The following is a 13,579-nucleotide window of genomic DNA, read 5'->3' as shown; positions in this document are numbered from 1 at the left end:
TTCCTCACTCTTCCTTGCTCCCCTGCTCACTTGGGAACCTTCTCCTTCCACCAGGTGCTTCCTCAGACGGCCCCCTGAAGCTGCTGCCTGAAACCCACTTTGACCTGGTGGTGATTGATGAGTGTGCCCAGGCTCTGGAAGCCAGCTGCTGGATCCCTCTGCTGAAGGCTCCCAAGTGCATCCTGGCTGGGGATCACAAGCAGCTGCCCCCCACCATCATCTCCCACAGGTAAAAATCCTGGATCCTCCCGTTCTTTGTGCAGCCTCTGAATCCTGGTGATTGGAGACATTTCACAGTGGAGAGCTGTGCTGCCTGCAGGCTCTGTGGAATGCATTTGGGCTCATCCTCAGGCTAATCCTAGTATTTCCTTTAATTCTGCTTCTGTGGTTTCCACATTTATTTATTTAATGTATTAATATGTGAATTGGCCCAGTGAGATGCTGCATTATCACACACCTCAGGGATTATAAAACCTCCCAGTCCCTACAATGTGGATAATAAGAGCAGTTAGTTTGTGGAAAAGATCTGTGGATAGTGCAAATTGCCTGTGCTTCCAGGGGGATGCTGCAAAGAGTACTGAGGAATCTTTGAGTTATTTAAAACATAAATGTGCTCATGTTTATCTGGTTTAGGCAGCTCCAGATCTGGAATTACTGAACCACTGAAGCAGAGAAATAGGCCTGACTTCATAAACAGCCTGTCCTACTTGCAGAAAGTAATGAACAAGACATATCTGCCACCTCACTTGGATTTTGAACACAGGAAATGAAAAATCCAAGGCGGGCAGCAGCTCCCAGCACATGGCCAAGAGATAGTGAGACCAACATTCAGGGGCTGCAGCATCCTCTCATTTTACCTCTCTCAGATACCTGAATGCTTGCTGTTCTGCAGATCCTTGCAGGTGATAAACACATGCTCAACTGCCCGGAAGTGTCCAGGCTGGTGAGCTCCAAAAGCCTCTCCAGAGCCCTCCACTCTTGTGTCCTGCTGTTTATTCCCTGGGAATTTGCAGGCTGGCTCTCCATGCCTGGATTTTCCAAGCAAGGCACTTTTTGGAGTAGTGTCTTGTTGGCAGCAAGAAGAAATTGGCCATTTGGTCCTTCTAATTTCAGAGTTGTTATTATTTTCTGTGAGTGGTGCATAAAGTTCCTCCTTTCCCCCAGAAAAACTTCATGATAGCTCCATAATGCTCCATAGTGCCCATCCAGCTGGATCCACCTCAGCAGCCTCAGCCTGGCTTCTCCCCAGACTGTCAGATTAAGGGCAAAACACAGTAAAAATCCCAGCTCTGTTATCTGGAACGGGGCTGACACTCAGCTGGTGTCACTTTTGGCTCCCTCTTTTGAGACAAAAGCAGTTTTTCTTCACTCCAGAAACATTGTAGCAGCTGCTTTGTTTCTGCTCTGTCACGGTGGCTGCTGCCAGGAGCCTTGGCTGGAGCTGGAGGCTAAAAGCTCCTCCTGGATCTCCTCCTGCTCCTGCTTGAGCAGTTGTGCTTTTCTCTCCATCAGCTTTGACTTGGTGGCCTTGGCAGGGCAGGGGGAACACCAGACTCCATGATCTTAAAGACCTTTTCCAGCCTGAACAACTGTGATGGAAATAAACGGGATGCTGGAGAGCCCCGTTCTGGGCTTTCCACGTTCCCTGCAGGCCCAGGAAGCATCACAGAGGCAGATCCCTTCCACCTCCTTCCATGGGTATTTCCAGAGCTCCCACAAAGGCCCCAAATCACCTGCCAGCTCCTCTGTGGTTCAGGGGAAGCAAGGAGCTATTTCCAGGGATGATTCATGCAGAGGACTCCAACCCTTCCGCCTACCTTCCCCTTCTCCATTGATGACAGCGGGCCTGGAGTGGGTGGGCTCCTATTTTTGGGGCCACAGGGAAGGGTCTGAAGTTATCTGGGATGAATCCAGGCTGGCAGGAGGCTCAGCTGTTACTATAGCAGGGGAAGTCAGCCCCAGAGGAAGCCTCTGTCCAGCAGGAATGCTGTGGGACTCTCTCCACCTTCCTGTTACCTGCTTTTTCTTCCATGGAATCAGCATTTACCTGTTCCTACCAGCAGTGACCCCCTGAGGCCTGGGGAATGTTTGACAGAGGGTCTGAAGGCTCCTCTTCCCTGCTTTCTGACACACCTGGAGGTGTCCCAGGATCCAGAGGCCATCCCCACACACACCTTCCAGTCCATGCTGGCAAATTCCAGCCCCCTCCAATTCCCTCTCGGCAGCTCCAGCCCAGGCTCATAGGCAGCAGCTTCCATCTTGGAGATCCTCCTCCTGCAATTTGTCCTTGTCCCTGTGGGCATCTCCATGCCAGGGCAGTCTGTCAGGAACATTTGTTTGCCTTGTTGGAGCCCTCATTCCATCCTTTTCCCAATGAATTTGTCTCCACATCAGGGCTCTGATGTATTAATTTGGTTTTACTCCCCTCAGATACTGGCAGGTGCTTATCAAACCTCTTGTTCTCTACAAACACAGGGATATTTTGCCATCTTGTTTGTCCATGGTCAGTCTGGATGTCTGCACCATCCCAAATCCATGTGCTGATTCCCATGGCAGGTCTGAATGGGCTTCCTTTCACTTTGTCACTGAAGTGCCAGGCCTTGGGTTTCTCTGGTAGCTTCCACAGCTGGATTGTCCTGGGACACATACATGAATTTTTACTTGCCTGAAAGAAAGGGGGAGATTTCCTTCTCCCAGTAAAACTAGTGTATAACTTCTCTCTGGAGTTCCTGAGGTGGGAAAACACAGTGACCTCCTTCTCCAGACTTTTCCAGCCAAATCCAATGTGTACTGCAGGGATCAGTCACACCAGAATCTCCTGTCTCAGGGATGAATAAGAAAAAATAAGCCATGGCTGAAGACACAGCTCCAGCCTTCCACGGGAAACAATTCCTGGTTTTCTCCTAGTACTGATCATTCTGGACACGTACAGAGCAGGCTGGCCAAGCACAGCATTTCCTGCAGGCAAAACAAGGTGAAACCATGTTAGCAACAAATCCTGCTTGCTGTGGGCTGGGTTTGGGAATTCTGCCTTTCCCAGCTGTACTTTAGGTACTTTAAAGTAGATATTCCCAAGCATCCCATGCATGGTTCTGTCTGTCCAACTTATCCCAATTTTATTTCTCTAAAGCAATCAATAGGCAAAAAACATCTGCTCAGGGCACTCAGGATTTCCTTGGCAGAGAAATCAACCACCATAGGAATTAATTGAGTGGTGAAATAACAGAAAATTATTAACAGGTGAAACATTCCTGAGCAGATTAATTCCTCATTATTAATTCAGCATATAACCTCCTGTGGATCCCTGTGGTGGGAATGCTGCTGGAAGGGTAGGGAACAGCATTGTTCCTGAGGTTTGCTCTGAGGTTTAGTGGCTGTTTCAGGCATGTGTTTGCACCTGAGTGCCAACAGCTCTCCCTCCTTAATTTCCTTCCTGTCCAGGAGGATCCAGGCTCCATGGGCAGAACAGAGCGGGGAGAATCAAGTTAATTCCTGATGTCTGGAATGCATCCCCCAACCCCACATCTTGCTGTGTCCCCTCATCCCACCTACCCCATCCCCTCCTCTGGCAAACTGCTGCCTCCCACCTCCTGCTGCCCTGTCCATCCAGAGGTTATTCCCCTTTTTTTGCCTGCTTGCTGCATCCTCTGATTCAGCGAGGAGGAGAGCTAATGAGGCCCAGCTTCTTGGAAAGATTTGTCCTTAATTGTCCCTTCTGCAGGTTTAATGGCTTGGCAGTCTCCTGTCACGTTTCCCAAGTGCCTGTGGTGAGCGTGGCAGGGCTGGCTGGTGCCACAGCAGCGCGCTCGCTGTGGGGCCGTGTAGCGCTGGGATTCCCCCGGCAGGGATTGGATGCGTGCTGTGCCCCAGAGCCTGATGGAAAGCGTTTTCCTGAGCTGTTCCCTGCCGTCATTCCATCATCTTCATGCTGCTTCCTTGTGTCTGGCAGCCACCAGCACGCTCAGTGTCAGCCTTGGTATGAAAAATCTCTGTACGCTCACAGAATCCAAGGGCAACGACTTCCATCCTTCTTCCTCAGATGGTGCCTCCCAGCAAACCCTCTGTGAGGCCAGGAGGAAGCAAACAGGCTCCTGAAAGGCTGAATTCTGTAGGAATTTGATTCATTTGTGCTACATATATGAGCAAGGGGCGCTGCTGGATGTGATGGGGATTTAGTGAGTGAAGAAGCAAGGAGTGCAGTGCATCTGTGCCTTAGTCCAGGGTGAGTGGCCAGGGAAGGATGCAAATGCTGGAGCAGCAGGGATCTTGGTGAAAGCAGCAGGGGTTGGCTGTGTGAGCACCAGGCATTCCAAAATTTGGGGTGGAGCGCTGATCCTATTGCAGTGGGTGATGCTGATGCTTTGGCTGAGCTTGCAGTAACACCAGTGTAGCCTTACACGGATGACACTGATGGATCATGGAATCACTGAGGTTGAGAATGACCTCCAGGACCACCAAGCCCACCCTGTGATCGATCCTCACCTTGTCAACCAGACCGGAGCACTGAATTCCACATCCAGTTGTTCCTTGAACACCTCCCAGGGTGGCGGTGACTCCAGAGGCCAGGGGCAGGATCCGTGTCCAAGCTTCTCTGGTCTCTGAGTCCGTCCCTGAGGGTCCGACAGACCTGGTGGAACAGGGGTGACAGTGCCACCCCAGGGGAGCCACACGACGGTGCTGAGCAGGGCTGGAGCGCGGCTACTCCCACAGCATTCCCACTGACACCCTCTGCACCGCGTGTGTCGGGAGCGGCTGGCTGAGCCCCATCCCGTCCCCGGGGGATGGACACTCCCACTCCGAGGTGCTTCTCCGTGCAGGGCCGCGGCCGAGGGGCTGTCCCTGAGCCTGATGGAGCGGCTGGCGGGGCACTACGGGGAGCGGGCGGTGCGGATGCTGACCGTGCAGTACCGCATGCACCGGCTCATCATGGAATGGGCGTCCTCGGAGCTCTACGGCGGCCGGCTCAGCGCACACCCCTCCGTGGCACAGCACCTGCTCAGGTGGGTTCCTGTTCTCTATGCTGCAGGAGCTGAAATGTCCTTGTCATCCCCGTTTGTTCCTTCCCTGCGGAGTTTTCTGCTCCTCCTGAGGTTGGGGCAGTGTTTTTGTTTCAGACATTGTTTCATCGAGGAGACACTACCGGGGGGGTTTGCCCTTTTTGCTCTGTAACCAGAAGTGATGCAGACTTGTCTTCTGTGTCCTCCTTTGCTATGATAATCCTGGAATCCCAGAATGGTTTGGGTTGGAAGGTTGGAAGCCCACTCAGTCCCATGCCACAGGCAGGGACGCCTTCCACTAGACCAGACTGCTCCATGTCCCATCCAGCCTGGCTCCTCCAGGGATGGGGCAGCCACAGCTTGGGTGGATATTGCTGTAAGAGCAGCATTGGTAACTGGCCTTTTCACACATACCTCTTGCAGGGACCTGCCGGGTGTCTGTGACACAGAAGAGACCAGCATTCCCCTGTTGCTCATAGACACCGCTGGCTGTGGCCTGTTTGAGCTGGAAGTGGAGGATGAACAGTCCAAGGGGAATCCAGGTACCAGAATGGATGGACTGAGGTGCTCAGCCCACCACAGGCTTGGCCACATCCCAGAGATGTCTCCATGGGGTCCCAGAGAGCCTTGCTTAGCTGAGAGATCTTCCCTCCATAAATCCTCAACCTCCAGGGACTCTGAGCTGTGTTGGAGCTCTAGGGACAGTGTCCAGCTTGTGGGTGGCCTCTCTGGCTGCCATGTCCCCTTGCAAGGACATTTCTCTGTTCTGAGGGCTGGGACAGGGTGGAGAATCCCTGTGGAGGTGCTTTACACCAAGGAAGGGCAAATAGCAGCAGGCAGAGCACATACCTGTTTTGGGAAGGCCATGGATAAAGCTCAGAATTACCTCCCAGTCTTCTGTTCATTCCATGAAATCCTGTCTGGTCCTTCTGCATGGATTTTCCTAGGACACCAAGTTCTGCTGCTTTTCAGCTGAAAAAGTGGATTTCATTACAGAGCTTGAGTGCAAAGTCAGGCTGGAAAACACAAGGGCAGTTTTCACCAGTTTAAATATCTTTTACCTTCTCTTTGACCCCCACCATCATTTGAGTGCCTCATTTTTCCATGCACCATTCCCAGAGCCCTGCTGAACACAACAGGCTCTTGTTCCCTCATGGAGAGCCAAAAAGCCTGGTCTGAGAGAACTCAGGGATTTGGAGCAGAGGATTAGAGGCACATCTCCCCAAATTTGGGAGGCAGCCTTTTGGCACAGCTCACTGCAGAGTCTTGATGTTTATTGCTGTGTTTTGCTGCAAAGCAGAAGCCCAGCCAATGAACCATGAAATAATTCATACAGGATTTAATTTTTCCCCTTAGATCCCTCTGAACCAGGCACCATTTTGGATAACCATTTCATGGCAGCTTTTCCTGCTATTTTGGGGGAGGTGGGCACATTGCTCTGGCCTCTGTCCCCTGTCACATTCTGTCCCTGTCCCAGGGGAGGTCCAGCTGGTGGGGATGCACGTCCAGGCCTTGGTGGACGCTGGTGTGAAGGCCAAGGACATCGCTGTGGTGGCCCCCTACAACCTCCAGGTGAGCTGTCCCTGTCCTGGCATCCCCCCTGTCCCTGCACACAGAGCACCACAAGACCCCAGAGAGCTGCAGAGCCAAATGTAACCAGCATTTGGGACCAGCTCCTGCACCTTTGAGCAGCTTGGGGCCATGGAGGGAAGAGCTGTTAGTGAGGTGTTCCACTCCCAGCCCTCAGGAGGTTTGGGAGGAAGGGATTCCCCCAAAACCCTGCCACTTGAATCCTTTTCACCCATGTATTTCCTTTAAAAGCTGCCCTTGGCCTGTTTCTCAGGTGGATATGCTCAGACAGCACCTTTGCCACAGCCACCCCGAGCTGGAAATTAAATCAGTGGATGGTTTCCAGGGCAGGGAGAAGGAGGCAGTGATCCTGTCCTTTGTCAGATCCAACAAGAAAGGTAAGACTAAGACCTGCCTGCTGGAGCATTGCTCCCCTGGGAATGGGAAGGAAGTCATGTAGCCAAGTGCTGTGGTTTAATTGTAGTGCTCTAACACTTGGCTCTGGATGGATTTACTGGCAAACCCTCCCTTTTCAGGCTTTTTTGTTTAATTAATGAATATATGTGCTGTCAGGGCTGCAGAGGAGGCTCCTGTGCTACAGCAGGCCCAGGACTGCTCAGTTTGAAGGTTCCCTGACCCCTGAGGCCTCAGAAATGATTTAAACCAGGGCCCTAAGAATGTCACATCCCATTAGCCCTACATTTAGGGGAGCTGGGGGGGAATTTCTTGAGTTTTGAATTCCATTTTGGGTGAGTTCCCTGCAGAAAGTGAGCAGGAGCTGGCATCCCAAGCTGTGCATGGAAAATGCTGCTTTTGGGAGCAAAATCTAGAGCAGAAAATCAAGTTCTCTGCTATCAGCAGCTGCAGTGGAAGTTAATAGCTGGAAAAAAGCTGCTGCCCTGGGGGCACAAGGCTCCTGTTCAGGGAGCTGAAAGGTTTGATGGAGCTCAGTAGGATTGTTCTGTGATCACCTCTGTTCCATGCTGGGATCAATTCCCTTTCCAAACCCACAGTCCTGTGCTGCTGGAGGTCAAATGCTGAGGGCTGGAAGGGGAAAAAAAGGGGGGAAATATGCATGGAAGGAGGAGGTGCCTCTTTTTCCAAGCCTAGAGGAGGAAAAGCAGCCTTGTGGGGAGAATGGAGGTGGGGACAGCACTAAGAATAGTCCTGATCCAGGAGTGACTCACCCCTGTGCCGGTGGGAGCTGGTGGCCCTGGGAGGGTGAGTGTCCCACAGCCCCTTCTCCTGCACAGGGAGAGGCCAGAGCTCAGGTGTGGGGCAGGAATTGCTTTCCTGGGGGCACAGGGAGGCTTCTTCTTGACCTGTCCCTCTGCAGCCATTCCTGATCCAGCAGGAAACCTTCAGTTAAGAGGAAACTTTTCCCTGTGAGGGAGCTGAGGCCCTGGCACAAGTTGCCCTGAGAAGCTGTGGCTGCCCCATCCCTAGAAATGTCCAAGGCCAGGTTGGACAGGGCTTGGGAGTCTGGGATAATGGAAGGTATCCCTGGCAGGGGGTGGAGTCTCCCTGGATGGGCCTTAAGGTCCTTCCCAACCCAAACCATTCCAGGATTGAAAGGAGTTGGATTTCCCCCTGCAGCTGGGTTAAACCTCATCAGAGAAACTGGGAATTGTTCCCCGAGGTGCAGAGCAGGCAGAGGGGCTCCCCCTCAGCCTGTCCCTGAAAGGCAGCACAGAGGAGGCTGCTGAGGCAGAGCCAGGCTGGGCACTGCTCTGGCAGAGGCATTAATCTCTTCCTGCCTGTCCTGCTCGCTGTTCCCTGGAGCTGGGAGCTCGCAGCCACCCACGCTCCGCTCTCGCTGCCTGATCCTGCCTGAGTCATCCCGGCACCACCGGCTCTCGTGCTGTCTGTGAGCAGAGCAAAACCTCCCAAGTGGCTGTTCCTACAGACCCCAGGGAATTTGGGAGCAGGGGGGAGCTCTGTAGGACAGGGGGGAGCTCTTCACCTGCAGTCTCTCCTCTGTCGCAAGGTGAGCCTTTTCCACGCTGCTCCGTCTTCTGTTTGCTCCCAGCTCCGAGCTGAGCTTGTGTCATGGGCCAGGCAGGGAGATGTTCCCCCCTTCCATCCTCTTCCCTGCCCCAGGAAGCAGGGAACCTGCAGGGAGCCTGTGCAACACAGGTAGCAAGAGGAACAGCTGTGAGCAGAGCTCCATAAATGCCAAATCTCACCCTCCAGCCAATAAATCCTTGGATCCCTTGGACCAAACCCCTGCTTGGAGGGCATAGGGTCCCCCTCTACCTGTCCCCCCCTACCTGACAGGGTCCCTGTCCCCTCTGGCATCCCTTCCCTCCTGTTTTCCCAGGTGAGGTGGGCTTCCTGGCCGAGGAGCGGCGGATCAACGTGGCGGTGACGCGGGCGCGGCGCCAGGTGGCCGTGGTGTGTGACAGCCACACCGTGGGCAGCCGCCCCTTCCTGCAGCGCCTGCTGGACCACCTGGCCCAGCACGGCCTCGTGCGCTCCGCCTTCGAGTACCTGGATGACCTCGTGCCCCAAAACTACCCCGGGGAGGGCCAGGCCCAGCGCCAGCAGGGCCCCAAAGCACCGGGCCCCAAAGCGCGGCTGGCTCCGGCTGGGAAGATCAAGGCGGCAGCAGGCGGAACAGGGAGCCAGAAACAGGGAGCACGGAGCTCCCCAAGCACTGCCACAGCTGGAAGGGACAGCTCAGGGTCAAAGGAGGGTGGGGACAGGTTCAGGGCCATGCTGGTGGCCTTCCTGGCGAGCAGCGAGGCACAGCTGGATTTCCCAACATCCCTGAATTCCCACGAGCGGATGCTGGTCCATGTGCTGGCAGAGGAGTACGGGCTGCAGCACCTGAGCTCCGGGGAGGGCCGGGACAGGTACATCAGTGTCCGCAAGAGACTCCCCAAGCAGCCCCCGCTGCCCTCTGAGCCCCTTCCCGAGCCCCCGCTGCCCTCTGAGCCCCTGTTGCCCTCCAAGCCCCTTCCTGAGCCCCCGCTGACCTCTGAGCCCCTTCCTGAGCCCCCACTGCCCCCCGAGCCCCTTCCCGAGCCCCAGCATCCCCACGGGAACACCCCTGACCCTGCAGAGCCAGGGGAAAGCAGCAAGAGCTCAGGGAAAGTGGATCTGAAATCCCTGCACCTGGAGAGAGTCCAGAGGGAGAAAGCCAGGCGGGAGGAGGCGGCCAGGAAAGTGCAGGAGCCCAGGAGTGGCAGAAGGAAAAAGGACAAGAGTGAAGCCAAAGGTGGGTGAAGCTTTTTGTAACCAGCACAATTAATGCTCTTTGAATGGATCTTAATCCCGGTGGGTTTGCTCCAGAGTCTTGAGATTTGGGCATGGAGCATGTGGCTCTTGGAATGCTGCAGGGAGGTGGGAGCTGACTGCAGCCTCCAGGTTTGGATACCTGGAAACACATTCTGTAAGTGAGAGGAAAAACACTGGAGACCCTTTCCCAGGAGAGTCTCAGGAGTCACAGGCTCCCAAGAGTGGGGAGAGGAGCTGAGTGTGGGAGTACCTGCCCACACTGAAGGATGTAAAGGCAGAGGCTGCCCTGTGGCTGCAGGAGGGAGGGTTTGTTCCCAGGCCCCAATGCAGGTGTGTGCTCACCTTTCCCAGGAAAGCCGGCGATCGGGAGCGTGGCTGGGGAGGATTTCGACGCTCTGATCTCCGCTGCCATGGAAGCTGACAGGACCTGTGGCTTCCCCCGCTGCAAGGCCTCTGTCACCACCCTGGGCCAGCTCTGCCACCACTGCCAGCGGCTCTTCTGCCTCAGCCACCACATCCCTGAGGTAAGGAGGGGGCAGGACGGGCTCAGCCTGGGAATTTTCCCTGTGGAGCTCCCTGGGCAGGAAGGGTTTCCTTGCAGGGAGTTTGAGCAGAGCCCTCCCTGTGAGAGCCTGGGCTGAGGTCAGGTACACAGGGCTGGCAGGTGCTGACACCTGGGCTCTGCTCACCTCTTCCTGAGGGATTTTCTGTTTTCCTCTCATTTTGTGCCCTTCTTTACCATTTTCTGGCACTTCTACTCTGTGTGGATAAAGTGAGGCTGAGAGCAGAAATGGAGAAGCACAAATTTCAGGCTGAAATGAGCCTGGACTCAATTCCCAGGTCCTTGCACATTCCCTGTGCATTCTGAGGGTGATCCCAGCCCTTTGCAGATTGTCTCTGCATCCTGGGGACAGGACAGGCACGGTGCAGTGCTGCCTGGCCAGCAATTGAGAATTCTCTGTGTCCTTGTTCCTTACCCTGTGGAGCCCCCAGGAGCTCAGCAGCCCTATAAATCCTTGGCAAGCTTTTCCTTCTGTCAAGAGCTATCTGTTTCCATGGCAAGGAATAGTTGTATTTATGGTCACTCACATCCAGGGGGATTGAGATTTATTCCCTGCAGAATGGCCTCTCCCTGCTGAATTGTGACAAGGCTCCAACAATTGCAGGGATTCAAATCCATGTCAACCCTGGGAAGGGCTGTCAGAGCTCTGAGGGAACAGACTGGGACCTCACTCCATAGAAACATAAATGACTTTGGGATGGGCCAAATAAAGGGATCAGAATTTAGGATCTCACCTGCAAGAGATAATTCCAGTGTTGGACTTGGCTCATTTAAGCAGCAGATTCATGGCTAAAAAAGGTCTCCCATTCCCCAAAAGTCCTTTCCCAGTTCACTGGAAAGGAGATGGAAGGAGCCACTTGAACCATCCCAAAGGATGATTTACCTGCTGTTCAGAGCCCAGGGCCTGGATCTTTATATTTCATTCTGTGTGAGAGGAGTTATAAAAGATGATTTTATAAAACACAGAATAATAAACATTAATTATTAATTATAAACAATAAGTATAAGAATAAATCTATAAAATAAAGAATAAATCTATAAAAATATAGACTCTAAATATAAAATGAAACCAAGTAAAATTAAAATACATAGAAATAAAATAAATAGTAAACAATTATAATAAATAGTAAGCTATGATAATAATAAACAATAGTAGTACAATGATAATTAAAGAAAAATTATGTAAAACAATATAAGTAAATATATAAATAAAATAAAAACAATAAATAAAAAAAAAAATAAAAAAAAAATAAAAAAAATAAAATAAAAAAAATAAAAAAAAAATAAAAAAAAAATCTTTGTAAACAATGATAATAAAATAATGAACTGAAATTATAAAAATATGTAAGCATACAAAGCAATATAACAGCACAATAATATAATAATATATAATTGTGATGATAATAATGGCTGCAAATGGTGGGAGATGATTTCAGGGGGATGCAAAGCAGGCCCACAGGGAATTCCAGGCTGGAGGAGGAGTGGCAGCCCCTGGCTCCCAGGTGGGTGATCCGTGCCCGTTCTCTCCGCAGGTGCACGGCTGTGGGGACAAGGCCAAGGCGCAGGCCCGGCAGCGGATCAGCCGGGAGGGGATCCTGTACCCCGGCAGCGGCTCCAAGGACAAATCCCTGGATCCCGCCAGGCGAGCCCACCTCCAGCGCCGCCTGGACCAGAAGCTCAGTGAGCTGACGAGCCAGAGGAAGGGCAAAAAGAAAGACAAGGAGAAATGAGGGACTGAATCCTGCTTTTTTAACCTCAAAGCCACAGCTCGGCCCCTCCAGGGCAAAGCTGCTGTGCTGGGCCTGGGTGGAATAGGGGGCTCCATTCTGGGGGAAAACCTGGAGCTGGGAGCCCTCTCAAGGTGCAGGGCTGAGGCAGGGGAGGGAGAGCTGCTGCATTGTCCTGGTTATGGACACGGTGATGGATGCACTCAGGGGCCAGAGCACGCTGGTAAAACGGGCATTAAACACCCAAAGCTGTCACTGTCACATCGGTCCCTGCGGCAGCACATGATGGATGCCTGGGAACAGGAACGTGGGAGGCATGGAAAACCCTGGGTAACCCTGTGCTCCAGGGAGGATGGCTGAGGAAATGGATGTGTCCCAGCCCAGCAATCCTCTGGCTCTGCTCAGAGTTGGAGGGAGCCAGCCTGTCCACACTGCAGCCATTCCCTCCCCACCTGGGCCAGGGGCTCAGGAGGGAGCTCAGCCCTGCTCCAGGGATGGGAATAGGGATGGGTTTGGGCCTCGAACCCAAACCATGCTGGCACCACGAGGAGCTGCTCCAGCACATGCAAGCATTTCCCTGGGAGAGCTTTCCTGTGCCACTGGGAGGTCTCTCCCTCCTCACTGCTGCCTGTCCCTTCCCAGACCTGTCCTGCCCTTCCCACAGTGCTCCTTGGAGGCTGATTCCCACTGGGAAAGCCCATAGTGACAGCATAGTACAGCAGGTGAGCCTTGCAAATGGGAGGGAGACTTGTGTCCATCCTGGACCTTTTCCTAATCCTTCACACAGGGTCCATCCATCCCACCCCCACAATAGCTCCAGCAGCATTTTTTGTCCCCAGGGTGAAGGAGAAAGTGCAGAGGTGCCTCCAAATAGGAGTATCTGGAGAGGAGCACTATAAAAATGCCTAAACCCACACATTCCCCATCCTTTTGGGGCTAAACATCACAGATTCCAGCACCTGTGAAAGTCACTTACCTCATCCCAAGTAAAGCTCAGCAGTTGGTAAGAGCTGCCAGACAGCCAAGGGTTTCTGTGTCCATCTCTTCCCAAATACTTGGCTGGGATAGCTAATAAGCAAAATTTCCCCCAAACCTCGTGGGCTGTGAGTACTGGCTGTGAACATCTTCCCACAAAAACTTCCTTCAGAAAACTGTATCCTTCAAACCCCTGCACCCTTGGCTCGTGCCTCGGTGCTGTGCATCACCCGTGGAGGGGTGGCACTGGCTCCCCTGGCAGCGGGTGGGACAGGGAGAGGTGGGGAGGAGGAAGTGTGCGAGAAGGGAATCTGGACACCAGTGAGTGGAGATGGGCAGGAGGAGGAGCCAGAGCAGAGGGGGATGGTGAAACAGGGACATCACAGCCATGTCCCAAAGGGAAGGTCAGGCAGCACAGATGGGAAGGGAAAAGTGCCACCAGCTCAGGGGATAATTCACCTTGGAGTTACTTTTTAATCAGGGAAAAACAAATAAATGGCTCATTCACA

General features: G+C 53.1%; 1 protein-coding gene across 4 annotated transcripts in view; it reads left to right on the top strand.

Annotated features, from left to right (window-relative positions):
* IGHMBP2 (immunoglobulin mu DNA binding protein 2) overlaps positions 1-13,579 on the top strand; it is a 24,779-nt gene extending 11,200 nt beyond the window's left edge. Inside the window, exons 8-16 of one of the 4 annotated variants that reach the window (XR_011679343.1) lie at positions 55-229; positions 4,818-5,000; positions 5,421-5,539; positions 6,475-6,569; positions 6,841-6,964; positions 8,887-9,786; positions 10,158-10,330; positions 11,901-12,817; positions 12,935-13,579. Coding sequence is in view for 3 of the 4 variants with exons in the window: in XM_071428162.1 (XP_071284263.1) it covers positions 55-229; positions 4,818-5,000; positions 5,421-5,539; positions 6,475-6,569; positions 6,841-6,964; positions 8,887-9,786; positions 10,158-10,330; positions 11,901-12,098 (1,967 nt within the window). In the remaining variant the exon portion in view is untranslated. Of the gene's footprint in view, positions 1-54; positions 230-4,817; positions 5,001-5,420; positions 5,540-6,474; positions 6,570-6,840; positions 6,965-8,886; positions 9,787-10,157; positions 10,331-11,900 lie in introns of all 4 variants that reach the window. The other 3 variants (XM_071428164.1, XM_071428163.1, XM_071428162.1) reach the window with 3 other exon arrangements.

The sequence above is a fragment of the Agelaius tricolor genome, unplaced genomic scaffold (assembly GCF_023055355.1).
Source record: "Agelaius tricolor isolate 1412-34295 unplaced genomic scaffold, bAgeTri1.0.p SCAF_5, whole genome shotgun sequence".
NCBI classification, from domain to species: domain Eukaryota; kingdom Metazoa; phylum Chordata; class Aves; order Passeriformes; family Icteridae; genus Agelaius; species Agelaius tricolor.
The sequence above is the reverse complement of the archived record's forward strand: the minus strand, read 5'-3'. Positions and strand labels throughout refer to the sequence as shown.